This window comes from Accipiter gentilis, chromosome Z (assembly GCF_929443795.1).
Source record: "Accipiter gentilis chromosome Z, bAccGen1.1, whole genome shotgun sequence".
Classification (NCBI taxonomy): Eukaryota; Metazoa; Chordata; class Aves; order Accipitriformes; family Accipitridae; genus Astur; species Astur gentilis.
In genome coordinates, this window is record NC_064919.1 from 43,397,059 (window position 1) to 43,414,981 (window position 17,923).

At 45.5% G+C, this 17,923-nt stretch overlaps 1 protein-coding gene and 1 long non-coding RNA gene across 2 annotated transcripts; one reads left to right on the plus strand and one right to left on the minus strand.

Annotated features, from left to right (window-relative positions):
- Positions 1-13,248: 13,248 nt before the first annotated feature.
- Positions 13,249-14,369, minus strand: LOC126036010 (uncharacterized). The gene is made up of 2 exons (XR_007505077.1): positions 14,170-14,369; positions 13,249-13,641 (listed from the first exon to the last, which is right to left on the minus strand). It is a non-coding gene; the product is annotated as an uncharacterized LOC126036010 (long non-coding RNA).
- A 35-nt stretch (positions 14,370-14,404) lies between these two features.
- Positions 14,405-16,733, plus strand: GAS1 (growth arrest specific 1). The gene has a single exon (XM_049796065.1). It carries the CDS (start codon positions 15,684-15,686, stop codon positions 16,713-16,715), a length of 1,032 nt encoding a protein of 343 aa, XP_049652022.1. The 5' UTR covers positions 14,405-15,683; the 3' UTR covers positions 16,716-16,733.
- Positions 16,734-17,923: the final 1,190 nt, after the last annotated feature.

Sequence of the window (17,923 nt, forward strand, 5' to 3'; positions counted from 1 at the left end):
ATAGCAACAGCACCTACATAGTGTCCAGCCAACACAGAAAAAATGCTTCATTCCATGATGATAGCAACAGCACCTACATAGTGGCTACCATACACTTTCAGTTGTGCAAGCCACCTCCTGTGCCAGCTACCAAGCCACTGTGCACAGTCCACCCAGGTGTGCACAGCGGCAGCTCTCCTGTGGCCATGCAGAAACATATGGCTGTCTTCATTTGCAAATCCGACATCTTGCTGCCAGTCAGAAGAGAACCAACCTATCTGATGTGGGAAGACGGGCTGTGAGGCTGTTGCTGTGAAGTGTTCATTACTACCCTGTGGCTGTCTTGTCTCATACCCTATCTCACATGACTTCCCAATGTTTGGAACGTCACTGAAGGCCAGAGCCAGGTTGTACCTCTGTCTGACTGCATTGGATGTTATCTAAGGACTTCATATTCTTTGCTCCTTCACCTTCTACCTAGCCTTGTACTCTTTATAAAGAGAAAGATGTCCTTTCCTATTGCACTCCACAGACTTTTTGATGGTTGTCAGAGTCCATTAATTATGTTTGTGGTGATATTTCATTTCAAGGATTTCCTGACCCTTCAGTTCTCCCCAGATGGCAAGCAGAGGCAGTTCTTCTTTATGTCTCAGGGCAGGTGTAGAAAACATGGTACAGCGATATAGTGCACAGATGTAAATGGACTGATCCTGAGAAGGACTAGCACTTGAACTGGTAGATGATATCACTATGAAAAGAACAGTAGATGCTGGTGCATCCTGGTAAGGATGAAAAATGGAGGACTGCCAAAAGAGCACTCAGAGCAGGTGGACAAACACAGACATCTGCACACTGACTTAATGCTCAGTAAACCAACTACAATTTTAAAATAGCAGTATAGAACGTGTATTATCTCACTAGGTAATACGTGCTAAAATATTGTTGTGTAAACAGAGGCCATTTAAAATGAATTGTTCATCCCCTTCCACTACCTTGTAGGCAAGTCTTTAGCATATGTTTTTTTAAACAGTCCTTGGCAGTTCTATATCCCAAGCCTTAGCACTTTTAAAATGGACAGAAAATTGCTTTGGAAAAGGACCAAATATTAACTGTTAAAACTCAAACAAAGAAGTATGAGTCAGGAAACTAATCTTTTTTTATATATCTGAAATGAGAAATGAAATTCAGTTTGGAAAACATTTTTATTAAAAACTGTAGCTGTCTGTACTCTGAAACACCCTGGAGGTCTAAAGATGATATCAGTATATAAATATTCAGGGCTTCCTGAATATTTCTTTTCAGAAAAGACTTTTTTTTCTCCCCTTACAATTTCTTTGACCTTTAGAAAACAGTCACTATTTGTAGTATGATTTTTTCAAGATGTTCTCCGGTACATAAAGATGGCAGGGAATTCAATTTAAAAGTCAACTCATGAAACACCATATAATAGTCAGAAGATAGCATCGCTTTAGGCGATATTTTATTAAGCGAACAGCCATTCAAAGCATTTTGGAGCATATTATATCCTATTCAAAGGCATTCACTTCATTCAATGCTACAGCAAAAGTATTTTACAAGAAAGATGATATTTGAACTATCCACAGGCATATGGATAAAATGCACGGTACTGAGCTGTAACAGAGATGAGTCTTCTTCTTGCTTTACAGAGGACTGTCAAAAGGACAGATACATAAAAAGGTCTTTCTTTTTTTTTAATTTCTTTAAAGGGAACAACACTTTCATGAGCTCCTATAGAACAGCTGCAAAAATACCTTCAGTCTGTCATCTGGAATTCCTGAAGGTAACTTGTGGATTTGTGGCTAATGAAACACTACAAAATAGCACTCACCATGTTGTAAAATACCCCTAATGGTTTATTAGCCTCTTACAGGACAAAAAATGAAAGGTGCCCCAAGCATGTTATTCTGTTATAATTATATAAAGCACAAAGTTAGAAAGAAACAATGATGTCAGAACAGAACCAAACATAGGGAGATTTCTGTGTGACCTCAAAAGTGGATTACAGATCATTTGTGACATTACAAAGCAATCACTGGAAACCTGTGGTCTAATTAAGGATTCTCACTGATGAAAATCAGTATGCTTTCTCATGATTTACAATGAAGCAATATTAAAATTTGGTCACCAAAAACTTATTCCACTTGACCTTATCCAGCACAAGAATTTGTTCCTGAAACAGGACTAGTTAATTCCACAGAGAAGCCATCAGATAAGAGTAGCAGTGGGTAATAGATTAATTAGGGTTGAGAGCAAGGAGAGTGCACTGAGGGAACTGCTCTTTCTAAGGGTCAGAAAACAGAGTATGCATTATATATCATGGAGACTTTTTGATATTTCTGTTTTTCTACCTTTACAAGACAAGATTTAGTAAAGTACAGGAAATTAATGAATGACCTTGTACGCTACCTCTTAGCTGAATAAGGAGGGAACCTGTTTCCTCCTAAACACCATAGTTCGATACTTTGACTTTTTTGGAGAAAAAAATATCGTACGTTTGTATTTTTGTGACATATAAAGCAGTTTTAACAATTTTCATTTACTGAATTTAGCCTTGTTTAATGTGTTCCAGTAAAAAAATTCTATGGCAGACAAAAATAATCCAGCACTATACATGGGGAGAAAAATCAAGAAAGCTTGCAGGGACATGATGAATGGCATTACATTCCTGGGGAAATATTGACCCAAACTGCAGGACAGTGCTTGCTGATGGAATTGCTACCTATGTTTCTAACAGCCACAACACAACTGCAATTGGGTTTTCACCACGTTACCAACGTGGAGAAGATTTTCCCCTTTCTCACTGTTTCCAGGGCATGTTCCATGAACAGAGCCCATTGCCATCAGATTTCATTAGGGACAAAGACCCGTTCCCTGTATAAAAATCTTTCCTCACATAGATGGACCATATAGACACTCCCCTTCAACCTTAAATCTGCCCAGTTTTAAGCACTTAAGTTGTAGTTCCTGAAAGAGGATAGACACGGCTTTTTGCTGGCTATCAGTACAGGGGTGATTTTCTTCCACAATTACCATAAATGCCTACTTGTTTCAAAAGAAATGTAACTTGTATTCTCCCTGTGCCTTTTCAGGTGTGCAGTCTGACCACATTAATTTATTTATTACATAGCTGTACCTATCCAATGGAAATTCTCGCATCCAGGGACATCCTGCAGACATGAATATTACTGGGATTACACTGAATCTAAACGACCAAAAGTGAAGAAAAATCATAATGCTTTTCACCTGTGGTCAGGACATTTTCCCTACAATATTGATGTTTTCTGAAAAAAACCAAACCTGTTTCTCCTGCACTGACTTGTCAAATCAAAACATGTAAAAGACCAAGGTATTCTATTCCTTGCTAAACTGTCCAGCACAGTAAATGCTAATGTGATAATGATGACAGTGATAATTCAATATATGTTAATTACTTTTTCAAAAACAGGGGAGAAGACAGGAGAAAAGAGCAATTTCTCTTCCTTGTTATCTCTACCATTTCTCCAGCATTTTCTTTCCTTCCTATCATCTTTTTTTTTTTTTTTTTTTTTTTAAGGAACAGATGTCTTGCCACCTTTTGCCCAGATCTTCAAAGTATTCTACTAGATCTAGTTCTCAGTTTCAAGGTTGGTTACAAACCAGGCCTGGTTTAACTGAAAGGGAGAGTTTGCACCAGTCTCTTACACTCTACTGTCTCAGGCTGGATGAATTCTGCCTGCCTAATTCTGAATCCCCTTGAACATCAAAGGTCTAGCTCACACTTCAGGGTTAGCAGGGTCACATTCCACCTAAAAGAAGACTAATACTGTCTGAACCATTCACAAAAAGCTTCTTGTATGACAGTTTTTGCCCCATTTTCTGTTTGCAGATGACGTGCAAGCAAACATATTTTGTCACATAAACACTCTATGTGAATTTATTCAAATAATGGCTTGCTCTGAACTATATGCTCTGATCTGAGCTGTAAGACTTGAATATTTGTAGTGTGCCATTCAGGCTGCAATCTTCCACCTGGTGGTCACTCCTGGTCTCTTCCCAAATCCACAGAAGGACTCCAAGATGGCCACCCAAATGATCCTGATGCACATTCTCATAGAAATACATTTAGGTATGAGTTTGTACAATGTTTTGCCTTTGACAAATAATTTTGTGAAGGGAAAATCAGTTAAGAAAGTTGGCAAAAGGCAACCAGAGAGGCCATAGCAGTATCAATAAATATGGTCAAATAGAGGACCTCTTCTCTGCTGTTTTTTCCTAAATGTCAACAGAATGCAAAAAATGCAATCAAAAAAGGGCCGGAGAGAGAAAAATGTAAGGGAAAAAATTGAGGCATAGGGAAAATAAGTATAAAGATGTTATCACAAAAGGGCAACCATTCCTCAGTGAAATAAAGAATGGTGAAAAAAATGTAAAAGACCCTGGTACTGCCCACATGCATATATGATCCTTTGATCTCACCTTGAGGAAACTCACTACCTTTCAGTAAACATCAGATTAGGTACATTGGAACACACTGCTAAGCTTTTCAGTGTATGAGAATTCACTCCAGTTGAGGAGAAATAACATGTTGGAAGTCATAAGGCCCAGCTAACCCAAAGCAAGCGATCAGTTAATGATCCCACTTTTCCGTCAAAAAAACATGTCTAGAGCAGTTATATAACTTAGGTTAAACTTAGGTTAAAAACAACTGTGAAATGGACATATCCTTTGAAAACAGGGTATCATAAAAAGTTTTCAAGCAGGACTACCTTTGCAATCCCAAAAGATGTACCATGAGTGTCTTGCAAAACCTCATCTCCATAGCATCTCTGTAGGATCTTCCCACTGGTATGAAACAAATACAATGAAAGCAAGTGTTCTGTGAACTTAACACAGACCATTGCTGGAACAAGTCCAACTTGGACCTTAAGAAGGAGGCAAGCAGAGAATAGGGAACTTTCTCTCTTTTACAGCTAAATTGAAGAAGCAAATGCCAAATGTGGAAGGCAAGGACAGGGTATAAATTTGTAAGGCTATTTTTCTTGTAAGAGATGAACCTTAATTTAGGGAAGTTCCTTTCCGCTATTTCTAAGCCTTTATATTACAGCTTGTAGCCCATAAGCACAGGCAGGGTGTCCAAATAGGGTAAAGGCTGTGAACAAAAGGAAGAAACAGGTACCAAATAGGTTTGTGGGGTGAATGTGTAAAACCGATGGAAAAACAGAATGAAGCAAATTAATGCTATTGACTGGATTTTACAAGAATATTTGCAATGGTGTTATACTAAATCCTAACCCTAGCCTGCTTTAGCTCTGTTTAAGGTCTGAATGCTAACAGATCAGATAAAAGCTACTAGACAATGCTACACAAACAGCAGTTTTACCTGCAGCATAGTGAACTGAATTGGTATGGGTATCATGAATAACTGATTATCCAATAATTACTCTAATAATTAATCTTATGAATACCACAAGAATTAATGTTGATAGAAAATAACCTGGGTGGGAAAATGAAATATAGCTATACACAATGGTACTTAAAGGCAGTAAAAATTTGTGTTAGTTATAAGAGATGTTTCCAAACAAAGAAATCTATTGAAAGAAAGTGGTAGAAACCCCTTAACTTATCACTTTGGACATTTAAATATAGGCCAAAATAAACCACTGGAAAATTTAACACAATGACTGATCTCACACTGACTGCATAATCTTGCAATAGGGATGGACAATGTTCCAAAACCTCTTTTCCATCTCTAATGTCTAATATCTGTAAGCCTCTGGACATGTTTGGGCTATCCAGCCATGGATATTAGGTCTGGCTCCAGAAAGCAGCATGATGCCAGCATACAACTCAGTTCCCAGAGTTTGGGAAATCTCCAGAGCACCGCTGTTGCTAACCACTTTCCCGAAAGTACTGACTTGAGTCTCATCTTTACAGTCTCCCTAATCTGATCCATCCCTTTTGGGGAACTTTGAAAAGAGCAGTTGCCTCAGGCAAGCAGAAAGACGACAGTGTATCTTACCTCCACAATGCATACGGAGAATGATTACTGTTTGTTAGGAAGAACAAAATACTCATTTGCAACACGTCTGAGAATGGCTGGTGGCTCAGCATATTTTGATGTATCAAAGCCCTGAACACAATCTTTCACCTGAAAAGAAAACCACAGTTATTATGCGGTGTTGTTACCAAGATCTCCCACCTCAATATTTTAATGCTTCTTATTGGCACAGTGACAAGTTTATGACTGTGTTTCTCCATCATTTCTGAAGCCCTTAGTTTTTGTTAGCTGCAGAAAGGAGATACATTTTCAAAGCTCTCCATAACTGTGAATGTTTCCTTTTTGAATGTCAAACTAGAAAATCTGATTTTCAAAGGTTAGTTGCTCAACATATTCTGAGAATCAGGCTGTCTGGAGATGTCTCAGACTGTGCCCCTAATATGGAAGTAACTGAGTCATTCATCACTTTTGCAAATTAAACTTCTAAGACACAAAGACGTTTTTCTTTCATCCCGGCATTCAGATACCACAGCTAAGGGCATAGTAGAGGAATGGAGCGGAACTCTACTAACTACTTTGACATCTTTTAACTTTAGGTGAAGTCTAGGAAGAAAGATGCATGTGCGTGCATGAAAGTAGCTGCTGCTCTTGTCATAAAAATCTGCTAATTATCCAAGCTATCTCCCTCCATATAAAAAGCCATCTTAATTCATTCTTCACCTCTGGTATTTCAAGCAAATGAACAGATGAACTAGAGGGATTTTAGGCTGCTGCCTGTACCAACAGATGCACTGATTAACTAAAACTGCCTTTTAAAAGACCTAGTTAAATCAGAGCAAATCCTTGTCCAAGTACACTTAAATTAGTTTGTTTATTGAGTAACACTGTTTTATTTGAATTTGGTAATCTGGGTCAGGATTCTGAAATATTTGCATGCCTATTTCATGTTTAGCATATTATTTAGTCTATACACATTTTGTTTTAGTACAATGGAAGAAAGAAACTCTTCTAAGAAGGTGTAATAAACAAGTCTGACACTCTTTTATAGCAGGTCAACTCAATAAAGACATCACCATTTCTCGATGATATGAAGCCAGCTGTGCTTAAAGAGACCTACTGAAATACACCCAAAATCAGTTTGCTAACTCCAAATTTATGTTGAATTAGATTTTTATTACTTTAATCAAATTGTTTTCAAAGACAGTTTTATTTTAACCACAGCTACTTTTGCATGTAAACAAAGCTTTAGGCAAATATCATCACAGGGCACATCAAGGATATCTACTAAATTGAACAGATTGGAGATATGCTTTTGAATGGCATGTTTTACTGCAGCCATCTTCAAATACTAATACAGAAATTGAATTTGGGAGTAGAAGAAGTAGGAGACCAAATTACGTATTACCCTTCCAGAGTACATGTTATATTTGTGTTGGTGTAATCTGAAACCACAAAAATGAAACTGCTACTCTTATTTTTGTCCTTCAGACTACATAGAATGGAACTCTGCATACCCACAAAGCTACTCATTTCTTCATGCTTCTTACAGAGGAAAATTCAGAATTTCCTATTTCTTGCAAACTTTTATTATACTAATTTCAAAGAAGTACGTCCATAAAATGAAATACAGACCTACTAGGTGCTTCAGGGACAATCTGTTTGTAAACATTTGAAAAATCTGAAAATAAAAAAAACCAACAAACCAAAACCAGCAACCAAACAAAAAACATCTAACTGCTTTTGTGTATGTATATGTTGACATATCCAACAAAGAACTCCCACAATACTGTGATGGTTGAAATTGGTTTGACATAGTGACAGCATGTGTGTTTTTTTAAAATCTTTATCTAATTGGCTTAACAGGTGACCAGAAACATGTTGCCTTCATAATTACTTTTGCCTTTGTTAGGACCGAAAAAGGGCTGGAGTCCTACTCTGTTCATAGGTTTGTTTTAACAGTATGTGTGGTCTAGTTTGTAGTTTAGATTGGAATAGAGTTCAAAAAAGCATAAGTCCAGCAAAGTATTGTGCAATATTTCCATGTTTACTGTACTGGATGCACTGGATAAATACTCTCAATGATACTTACTATTTCATATATAAATAACAATCTCCAACTTTACAAGGGTGATACTCAATTTTTAAGTAAATATTATAAATGGAAAAGGCATATAAAAAAAAAAAGGAGACACTGAATTAAAAGTATGTTTAAGGCAAGTTTATGTATCTTCTCGAGTCGATGGACCTCAAGGCAGGGACTGGAGGAGCAAAGTCCCTCCCACTGTAAGAGAAGATGAGGTTTGTGACCACCTGAGGAACCTGAACATACCTAAGTCTATGGGACCTGACAAGATGCATCCCAGAGTCCTGAGGGAATTGGCTGATGTGGTTGCCAAGCCACTCTTCATGATATTTGAAAAGTCACGGCAGTCAGGTGAAGTCCCCAGTGACTGGAAAAAGGGAAACATTACACCCGTTTTATAAAGGGTAGAAAGGAGGACCCTGGGAATTACCAACCTGTCAGCCTCACCCCTGTGCCTGGGAAGATCATGGAACAGATCGTCCTAGATGCTCTGCTAAGGCACATGGAAGACAGGGAGGTGATTCAAGACAGCCAGCATGGCTTCACCAAGGGCAAGTCTTGCCCATCTAGTGGCCTCCTGTGATGGACTGACTACATCAGTGGACAAGGGAAAAGCTACAGATGTCATCTATCTGGAATTCTGTAAGGCCTTTGACATCACAACATTCTTCTCTCTAAATATATCAATGGAGATATATCAATCTGATGGGTGGACTATTTGGTGGATAAAGAATTGGCTTTCATCCAGAGTAGTGGTCAATGGCTCAATGTCCAGATGGAGATCAGTTATGAGTGGTGTCCCTTAGGGGACAATATTGGGACGAGTACCGTTTAATATCTTCATAAATGACATAGTGGGATTGAGTGCACCCTCAGCAAATTTGCAGATAACACCAAGCTGAGTGGTGCAGTTGACACATCTGAGGGCTGGGATGCCATCCAGAGGGACATGGACAAGCTCAAGAAGTGGGCCCATTTGAACATCATAAGGTTCAACAAGGCCAAGAGCAAGGTTCTGCATCTGGGTCAGGGCAACCCCGAGTATCAATACAGGCTGCGGGATGACGGGATTGAGAGCAGCCCTGTGGAGGACTTGGGGGTACTGGTAGAAGAAAAGCGGGACATGAGCCGGCAATGTGTGCTTGCAGCCCACAAAGCCAACTGTATCCTGGGCTGCATCAAAAGAAGCATGGCCAGCAGGTTGAGGGATGTGATTCTGCCCCTCTGCTCTGCTCTTGTGAGACCCCACCTGGAGTACTGCATCCAGCTCTGGAATTCTCAGCTCTGGAAAGAAATGGATCTGTTGGAGCAGGTCCAGAGAAGGGCCACAAAAATCATGACAGGGGTGGAACGCCTCTCCTATGAGGACAGGTTGAGAGAGTTGTGGTTGTTCAGCCTGGAGAAGAGAAGCCTCTAGGGAGACCTTACTGCAGCCTTTCAATACTTACAGGGGGCTTATAAGAAAAATAAGGATAGACTTTTTAGTAGGGCCTGTAGTGATAGGACAAGGGGTAAACTAAAAGGGAGTAGATTCAGACTAGATATGAGGAAGGCTTTTTTTTATAATGAGGGTAGTGAAACACTGGAAGAGGTTGCCCAGAGAGATTGTAGATCCCCCATTCCTGGAAACATTCGAGATCAGGTTGGACATGGCTCTGAGAAACATGCTCTAGTTTAAGATGTCCCTGCTCATTGCAGGGGGGTTGGATGAGATGACCTTGAAAGGTCCCTTCCAACCCAAACCATTCTATGATTCTATGTATGCAGTTAACCATTACAGCACTGTATATGCAGGACTTAAGTCATTAACATTCAAAACTTGCTAATGATATCCTGCCTCCAACGCTTCCAAACAGGCCCTCTCCACATTCTCTTTATATATCCTACCCTTCCTGTAATAAGATAAGACTATCTGCACTTCTTCTTGTTCTCTGCTCCCATAACACTTCAGATATTGAAGTATAGTCAGCTGCTTACGGATTGAGTCACTCCAATTCCATTCAGCATACACATTAGTTCAGTCCCAGGCTGTCTTCTGGGAGGCAACCAGGGAGCACCTCCACATGTAGCACACTCCAGAGTCAACACAGTTGATCCTACACAGTCCCCACACAGTCCTCCAATGCTACATCAGCATGCTTTGCTCTCCCAAACATTCCCAAATCACAACTCATAGCATGCAGCACATTGTCTCAAGAACCAGGCTATAAACAAATCACACTGGCAATCTGTAGGGTGCATTGAGTGGAAAAAGGCTATAAAGTATCATAAGGTGTCAACAGGAGCCCCAGGCTGATTGGTGTGCAAGCGGATGTGTGCAACCTGTTCCAGAAGGGATCAATCCTAGGTTATATATAGGTGAATCAATTCAAAATAATTGGCCTGAAGGCCAGGTGTTGAATGCTCTTAATAATGTTCACAAGACTTTACACTAGCAAAGATAACCTTAAAAATGTATAGCCAATGTAACAATGTCTAACTGATCGTGCATGAAGTGCAGTAGTCTCATCGGCTACAGACTTCAGCTCAATGGGGTGACTGTCGATCAATACAATTACTTACTATCCTCCCTGGTTTGTTTGTTTTTTTTTTTTTTCTGACTAAAGCAAGAGAGAGCAGGGATGCTCACACTGGAAAGCCCTGCACATTCTAGTGAACAAATTACTATTTTGGTGAGTATTCACACCTAGTTTAGGTGGCTAACTTAGGACACCCATCTCCCAAACAGCCCTGCACAGTCAATAAAAAGATAAACTACTCCAGATGTGGAGCAAGAACCTCATTTAGATGCCTTCCCTTGCCCTTACTTCTCCAATGAAACAGACACCACTTGGGAACACATTATATTAATTCCCCTGCCCCCAGTTTGTGCTGGGAATCTGGTAAGTCATAAGGTTTTTCTTTTGTAACTCTAGAGTGCAGAAGTTATTATTTATGGGTCTCTGAGGGTACATCAAATCTAAGAACTCAGCAGTATGCACATGTCCATATTCAGTCATCTGCAGAGGCTAATGTGAGTGACACCTTACCAGGCCATTTCTACAGGATGAATGTTGGTGTGTGAGCAGGACTTTTACTCCCTTCCATGACCCCCATGTACCATAATGCCAAGGTTCTCAGAACTACTGAGAGAGTTCGGTAAGAGGCTACCTTTCACTGACAGGTGAAATCCTCTATTAGTAGAGAATTTAATCCCTTCTTCAAGATGAAAAAGTGCTCTCTCAGTATGTATCTCCATCAGGCACATACTAAGATATTACTGGATGCACAAACTGAAATTTTATCAGCTAATTGATTCACAGGACTCCTGCCAGCCATTTTTAATAGCAGTTGTAAATGTCTTGAAATGTAGAAAAAGCAATATAATCCAATAAAAGAAATGTGCTTAGAAATCATTTGAGAGGAATTAACCACATATATAGGCCGTGTATTTTTAATTACACCTGAATGTGAACCGCTAAATTTTAAGGTCAACTGTTTTTGTGAGTCTCTGATCTTCTTATTTTCTAAACACTCTTAATGTAAAAGAGGTCAGAGAAAGAATTAGGGAAAACATGAGTTGGAAAGGAGATCCATTAGGAAAGGGTGTGAAATAAGAAGGGGGAAAAGACATCGGGATTAAACAAAAAGGTTATCCAGGGGTCTTTCCAGTAAATCCAGATCAGATATATACTGGCATTTCTGGCTGCCAAAATGACCTCTAGTGATGGAAGACTCTATAATAATTTGAAGAGCTGGGTAAAGAACAATATTAATTGCTAGGACAGGAAAGGATGGCGAACAGAAAACATAGCAAATGTGGGAATTCAGAAACTATAAGATCTTATTTTACTGTCCAGTTATGGGATACATTTTCCTGTATGGTGCCTTGTGAAAAAGAGCAAGAGTTGCCTTCCTCTTTACTTTTAGAGCTACTCTGAAAACTGAAAAGCTGAATTTGACAATACCATTTTTGTTGTTAGAAAAACTGCATCAAAGAAGGGGGGGGGGGGGGGGGGGCAGAGAGTTATTTCCCTAGGTTTAATTCCACACAGAAAAAGATTTCCTTCCTCCAACAGAGCACTGTGAGCCCCAAAGTCCCTACCCAAAATGGCAGTTACAGATATGGACAGAATCCAAATGTTCATTAAATAAAGACAGACTATTATGTTTTAAACCATTTTAAGAAGTTAATTTACTGACAAAGGGTATATAATCCTGGATGTAGATGATCATATTCTACATGGCTAAAAGGTGGGGGAAGTGAAGAACCCAGCTATTTTCTGTTACGATTTTTGTCAGTTGTATGATACTCAAAGATAATTCCAAATTCCAAACTTCAACATCATCATTCCCATTATTATTATTATTATTATTATTATTGTATGAAACTTCCATCTCTTTAACTGAAAGGTGTATGTGAAAATCTCTGCCTATGAATGATACAATGCTTCGGGCCATGCACCGCCTTTCAGACCAGCAGGCAAAATGAACACTGTCCCCAACCACGGAAGCCTGTCAGCAGCAGTGGGACTATGCACGGATCCTCCTGCTCAGGCAGCACCACTGCTGCCTCTTCCCAGCCACTCAAGGATGCAAGGCCGGCAGTGAAGGCTCCTCTACTCCCCCTCCTGGGAGGTCCGAAGTTCAGCTGCTGCCATTCCTCACAAAGTAAATAGCCTGCTTTCTGCTACAGAAATGAATGACAGCCGAGCTGGATGGATTTTGCAGATGAAGGCAGGAACTGGGAGAGGGCAGAGCTCATCCCCCAGCTGTCCGCAGAAGGCAGCCCCACTGGGACAGATAGCCAGCCATTCCGGCTCTCCCATGCTGGGGAAGTTCAGGAGGCCCCTGTCCCATGCCAAGGCATGATCCTGCCCCATTGCAGCCCCTCTCTCAGACTCGCTACACCTGGAACATCCTGGCATCAAGGCCCCCTTCTCTCCTGCTGCACCTATGTGGACTGGTTTCCCTAGCAATCAGGCAGTGCCGCAGCACTTTGTACAGCCTCTGCAACATCGTCTCCAACTTACCCAGCCTCCACCCAGTAGCAGCGTTATCGCCAGTGAATACAGCTGCAAAGTAATCCAATGTCCAGTGTAGATAGCAATGTGTATTTACTGCACCCTGCCTGAATGGCATCTGGCATTTTTAATAACACTATTAAACAAGAATTAAAAGAAACAGTTCTAAACTAGGTGGATGAAGGCAGGGTTTCTGAATGCAGTTTTCATGGATTTAAAAACACAAATACAGTTTTTACACCAGAAGAGGCAAAACTGTACTGAAGGAGAAACACAAGCAGGTTGTAAAACTGATGAGAATGGAGCAAATCCTTACGAATGCTTCTCAACATATCAATCATACAGACTCCCAGCCATACCACACCACCATTCCACCTTCTACGCACTTTCAGACAGACATCAGTCCACAGCGCATAGGATCCCAAGATCACCGAGTTTCTGGAAAATAGATTTAGTCCTGATTTTTGTGACAGATGGAGTTGATAGTCTCAGGATGAAAAAAGCGCCAGTTTTGACAGGCAGCAGATACCGATGCCCCTTGAGGTTGGAGACGACGTTACTCTGGAATTAAGGTAGCACTGAAACGAAAGGCAATGGGTAAATGTACCACTACTTACTTTGTTACACACCGCTCGTTGTGCCTTAATGCTTCTATTTTTTGTGTCTACTTCCTTGTAAGCAAAGCAAAGCGAACAGAGAGTGTAACAGAAAGGTAGGACGTCAGCAAGGCACTTTGCTTTCAATGAAAACACATTTCATCCTCTTAACTGATTTTAAACAACTTTTTACTAGTTGGCAGATCTTAATAAAGTATCAAAGAACTATTTCTGTCAACAGGTATCCTCGTAGGTCAGTGTCAAACCCGTGCACAAAAACCTCGGGCGGGAAGCGGAGCTGAATGAGTTTAACATCGGTGGGGTATGCGGCAAGTGGAAAGAAAGTTGCAATACTGAAGGCGTAGCAAAGCAGTACTGACAGGGTCGCGGCACACCACTAGTAGAGTCAGCTTTGCTCTCCCCGAGTGTACTAACACGCTGAAACCAGGAGCTCTGTTTAGATTTCAGAAAGAACAAAGTCGGTCCCCTTTTGAGCCTGACCCTCCCTACCTTTCGGGAAGCAGCTCTGCCCTCACTTGAATCAGTGGGAAGTTTGGCTACACACATCGCTCGGGCAAGAGACTTTTTCTTCCCCTTGCTGCAAGGAGCAGGACCAGTTTAAGAGCAACATCCCTGCAAAACCAGCCCGCCGATCCACGCCGCCTGCCCCTCTGCCTCCGCGGCGACGCGGCACGCTGCTGCCGGCGAGCCCCGCCGCAGCAGCAGCCGCCGCCGCCGCCGCCCGGCCAGCCCCGGAGCGCCGATCCCCGCCGCCACCGCCGCTGCGCGCCTCTCGCCCGGCCGCCGCGCCGCCTTAATGGGAGGAGGGGCTCCTCGGGGGGCTGTCACTCTCCTTAAGCCTTTCCTTTCAAGCTTTGAATGTGAGCTGCCCTCCAGCCCCCCTCTCTCCTTCCCTCCCTCCAGCAGATCGTAAAGAGAGGAGGGGAAAAAAAAAAAAAAGTTTCAACAACAGGCTGGACCAATGGCAAGTGGCGAGGCAGGGAAAGGGGGCCGAGCGAAGGGAGAAAAAAGTGGAGAAAAGGAGAAAGAGAGCGAGAGAGCGCAGGCTGGGGGGATGTGTAAAAGAAGAAGCGTTGCTAATTTTTTTTGTTTGTTTGCTTTTCCATGCATGCATAATGAGGCCTAATCAGAGCACGTTGCTGCTGCTCGGAGGGCACTTTTGTATTTAAAGCCTTGCAAAGAAAAAAAGATCCACAGACGGATCCGCAGAGCAGCTCGCAGGGTTTGTTGACAACAGAAGCAGCATCAGTCGCCCAGAGAAAGAGACCCCGAAGGTTGCCTCTTCTCCTTCCCCCGTGCTATCTTCTTGCTAGCGGGGAGAAACATTTCTCCTCCCCGCCACCCGAAAGTGCAACCCGTACCGAGAGGGAGCGAGCGGAGCCGGGACGGTGAATGGGATCGGAGCGGCTGGCATGTGCAGAGATGCCGCGAGCGGAGAGTTAAAAGCTCCCGAGGAGGGGGCGGCGGCGGCAGCGGCAGCGACAGCAGCAGCAGCAGCTGGGCATTTATTTTGTGCAAAAAAAAGAAAAGAAAAAAAAAAAAAAGAGAGAGAGAGAGAGAGCAACGGAACTGCATGAGGAGCAGGACAGCACCATGAGCTCTCCCGGAGCAGTCTGCAAGTCCCCGAGCGCACTTCGGGGCCGCTCTCCTGCGAGCCCCCGTTTGCACTGATTCCCCCCGGCCTCTCCGGGCGCCTTCGCCGCCGTCGCCAAGCCGGGAGCAGCGGGTGGGGGGCACGGGACGGCCCCGGGCGCCTGCTTCGTGCCGCGGCCTCGCCGGTTTCAGCTCCCGGGTGGGCTGGAGTGCCCCGGAGCCGGCGCGGATGGATTGATGCGAGGAGACCTGATGCACACGGCCGGCGGGAGTTCTGCAAACTTTTCCACGGGCGGCAGCTCCTCCTCGTCCTCCTCCTCCTCCTCCTCCTCCTCCTCCTCCTCCTCGTCTACCAGCGCCTCTCCCCTGCTCGCCTGCGGCGGCAGCAGCCGCCGCCGCCGCCGCCCGCGATGGTGGCCCGCTCGCCCGCTCGGCACGGAGGCGGCGGCGGGGGCCGCTGGCCGCGGCCGGCCGCCTGGCTGTGGCTGGCGGCGGCGCTGGGCGCCCTGTGGCCGCCGCGGGGCTCGCTGGTGCAGGGCCGGCGGCTGATCTGCTGGCAGGCGGTGCTGCAGTGTCAGGGGGAGCCCGAGTGCAGCTACGCTTACAACCAGTACGCCGAGGCGTGCGCCCCGGTGCTCCTGCAGCAGCCGCCGGCGGGAGGCGGCGGGGACGGGCCGGCGGCCGCTGCAGGCTCCGCCGCCTCCTCCAGGCGGCGGTGCCCCAGCCACTGCATCGCGGCCCTCATCCAGCTCAACCACACCCGGCGCGGCCCGGCGCTGGAGGACTGCGACTGCGCGCAGGACGAGAACTGCCGCGCCACCAAGCGCGCCATCGAGCCCTGCCTGCCCCGCACCAGCAGCCCGGCGGCCGGAGGGCCCGGCGGCCCCGGCGGCGGCCCCGGCGGCGGGCCCGGCGGCGGCCCCGGCGGGCCCGGCGGCGGGCCCGGCGTCATGGGCTGCACGGAGGCGCGCCGGCGCTGCGACTGGGACAGCCGCTGCAGCCTGGCGCTCAACCGCTACATGACCTACTGCGGGAAGCTCTTCAACGGGCTGCGCTGCACGCCGGAGTGCCGCGCCGTCATCGAGGACATGCTGGCCGTGCCCAAGGCCGTGCTGCTCAACGACTGCGTCTGCGACGGGCTGGAGCGGCCCATCTGCGAGTCGGTCAAGGAGAACATGGCCCGCCTCTGCTTCGGCGCGGACATGGGCGGCAACGGCGCCGGCAGCAGCGGCGGCTCGGACGGCGGCCTGGAGGAGTACTACGACGAGGACTACGAGGAGGAGCCGAGCCAGAAGGGGAGGGACGACGCGGAGGACAATGCGGGCTCCGAGCCCGGCTTCCCCGTGCAGGCGGACAGCGCCGGCCGGCCCGCCGCCGCCGCCGCCGCCGCGGCCTGGCCGCTGCTGGCCTCCATCTTGCTGCCGCTGCTGCCGCGGCTCTAGCGTCGCTCCCTCCCTGCCGCCCGCCCTCTGCGCCGGGCCGCCGCTGGCCTCCTGGCCGTCCCGCCGGCGGCGGCGGCGGCGGCAGGGGGGGGCCCGGCCGGCGGGGCCCCTCCGCCCGGCGCGGTTTTAAACGCCCAGTCAGGCCGGGCGCCCGCGTCCGCCGCGTCTCCCCGCGGGCGGCGGTTCCCCCCCCCCCCCCCCCCACGCCGCCGCCGCCGCCGCCGCCGCCTCCTTCCCCCGGCCTGGCCTAGCCTGGCGTCCCCGGCAGCCTTGCGCTGGCGAAGCCGCCGCGGCCTTGCCGGCCGGCCGGCCTGCGGGGGCAGGGGCCGGAGCGGAGCGGAGCGGCCCCGGGCCGCTCGTGTTTTCGGGCGTTGGTGTGGAGTGTGCGCTCTGCAACTGCTGCCACCCTGCCTTCCTGTTAGCAGCGAGCTAACGGGCGGGCTAAACCAGAGACTGCTAGCCAGGCTGCGGCGGGCTGCCCGCTGCCGCCAGCCGCCCCCCGGAGGAAGGAGCCAGGGGCCGTGGCGTGCTGGCGGTGGCCTTTTTTTTTAAGCGTCTTGACATGAAGGTCGGGAAGAGCTCGCAAGAGGTACCCAAACTTGCTGCCAAAGCTGTTGCCGTTCGTTACTGGTTGCTTAGTCAACAACTTGTCATTCGCCGGGTCTCGCTCTTCACGATGCGGTGGTGCCCGAAAGGGGGTTATGCTGCATCTGCCCTCAATTACATTTAAGGAAATAGCAGACTGAATAAATTCTGTGGCTTACAGCACTCCCCCTTGCACACACATCTTCCCTATAACAAAAGCCTGCCAGCAGCCGTCTCTTCCTCCTTAACCTAGCGACATTAAAAAAAAAAAAATCTTCCCCCCCTTCCCCCCCCCCGGAGTTGTTGGCTATACTGAACAATGCAACTTTTGTTTTAAAAGAGCTCTGCACTGCCATCTTTGAAAGACACTTTTAGACTCGAGAACATGTATGTACAAATATCCTGAAAAGTTATATTGCCTCTCATCATATCAGGGTGCTGACCTCTGGTAAATCTTATATAAAAAATGTATTTAAAACTGGGATTTGTTACCAGTCGCTCTGCTTTGTATATAGAATTTTATAAATTGTATGCTTTGGGAATAATTTATTTAAAAAAAAAATAATAAAGGTTTTAAATCCACATCCTATTTGCCAGATAATTGCATTTGCTGTTCTTTTCTG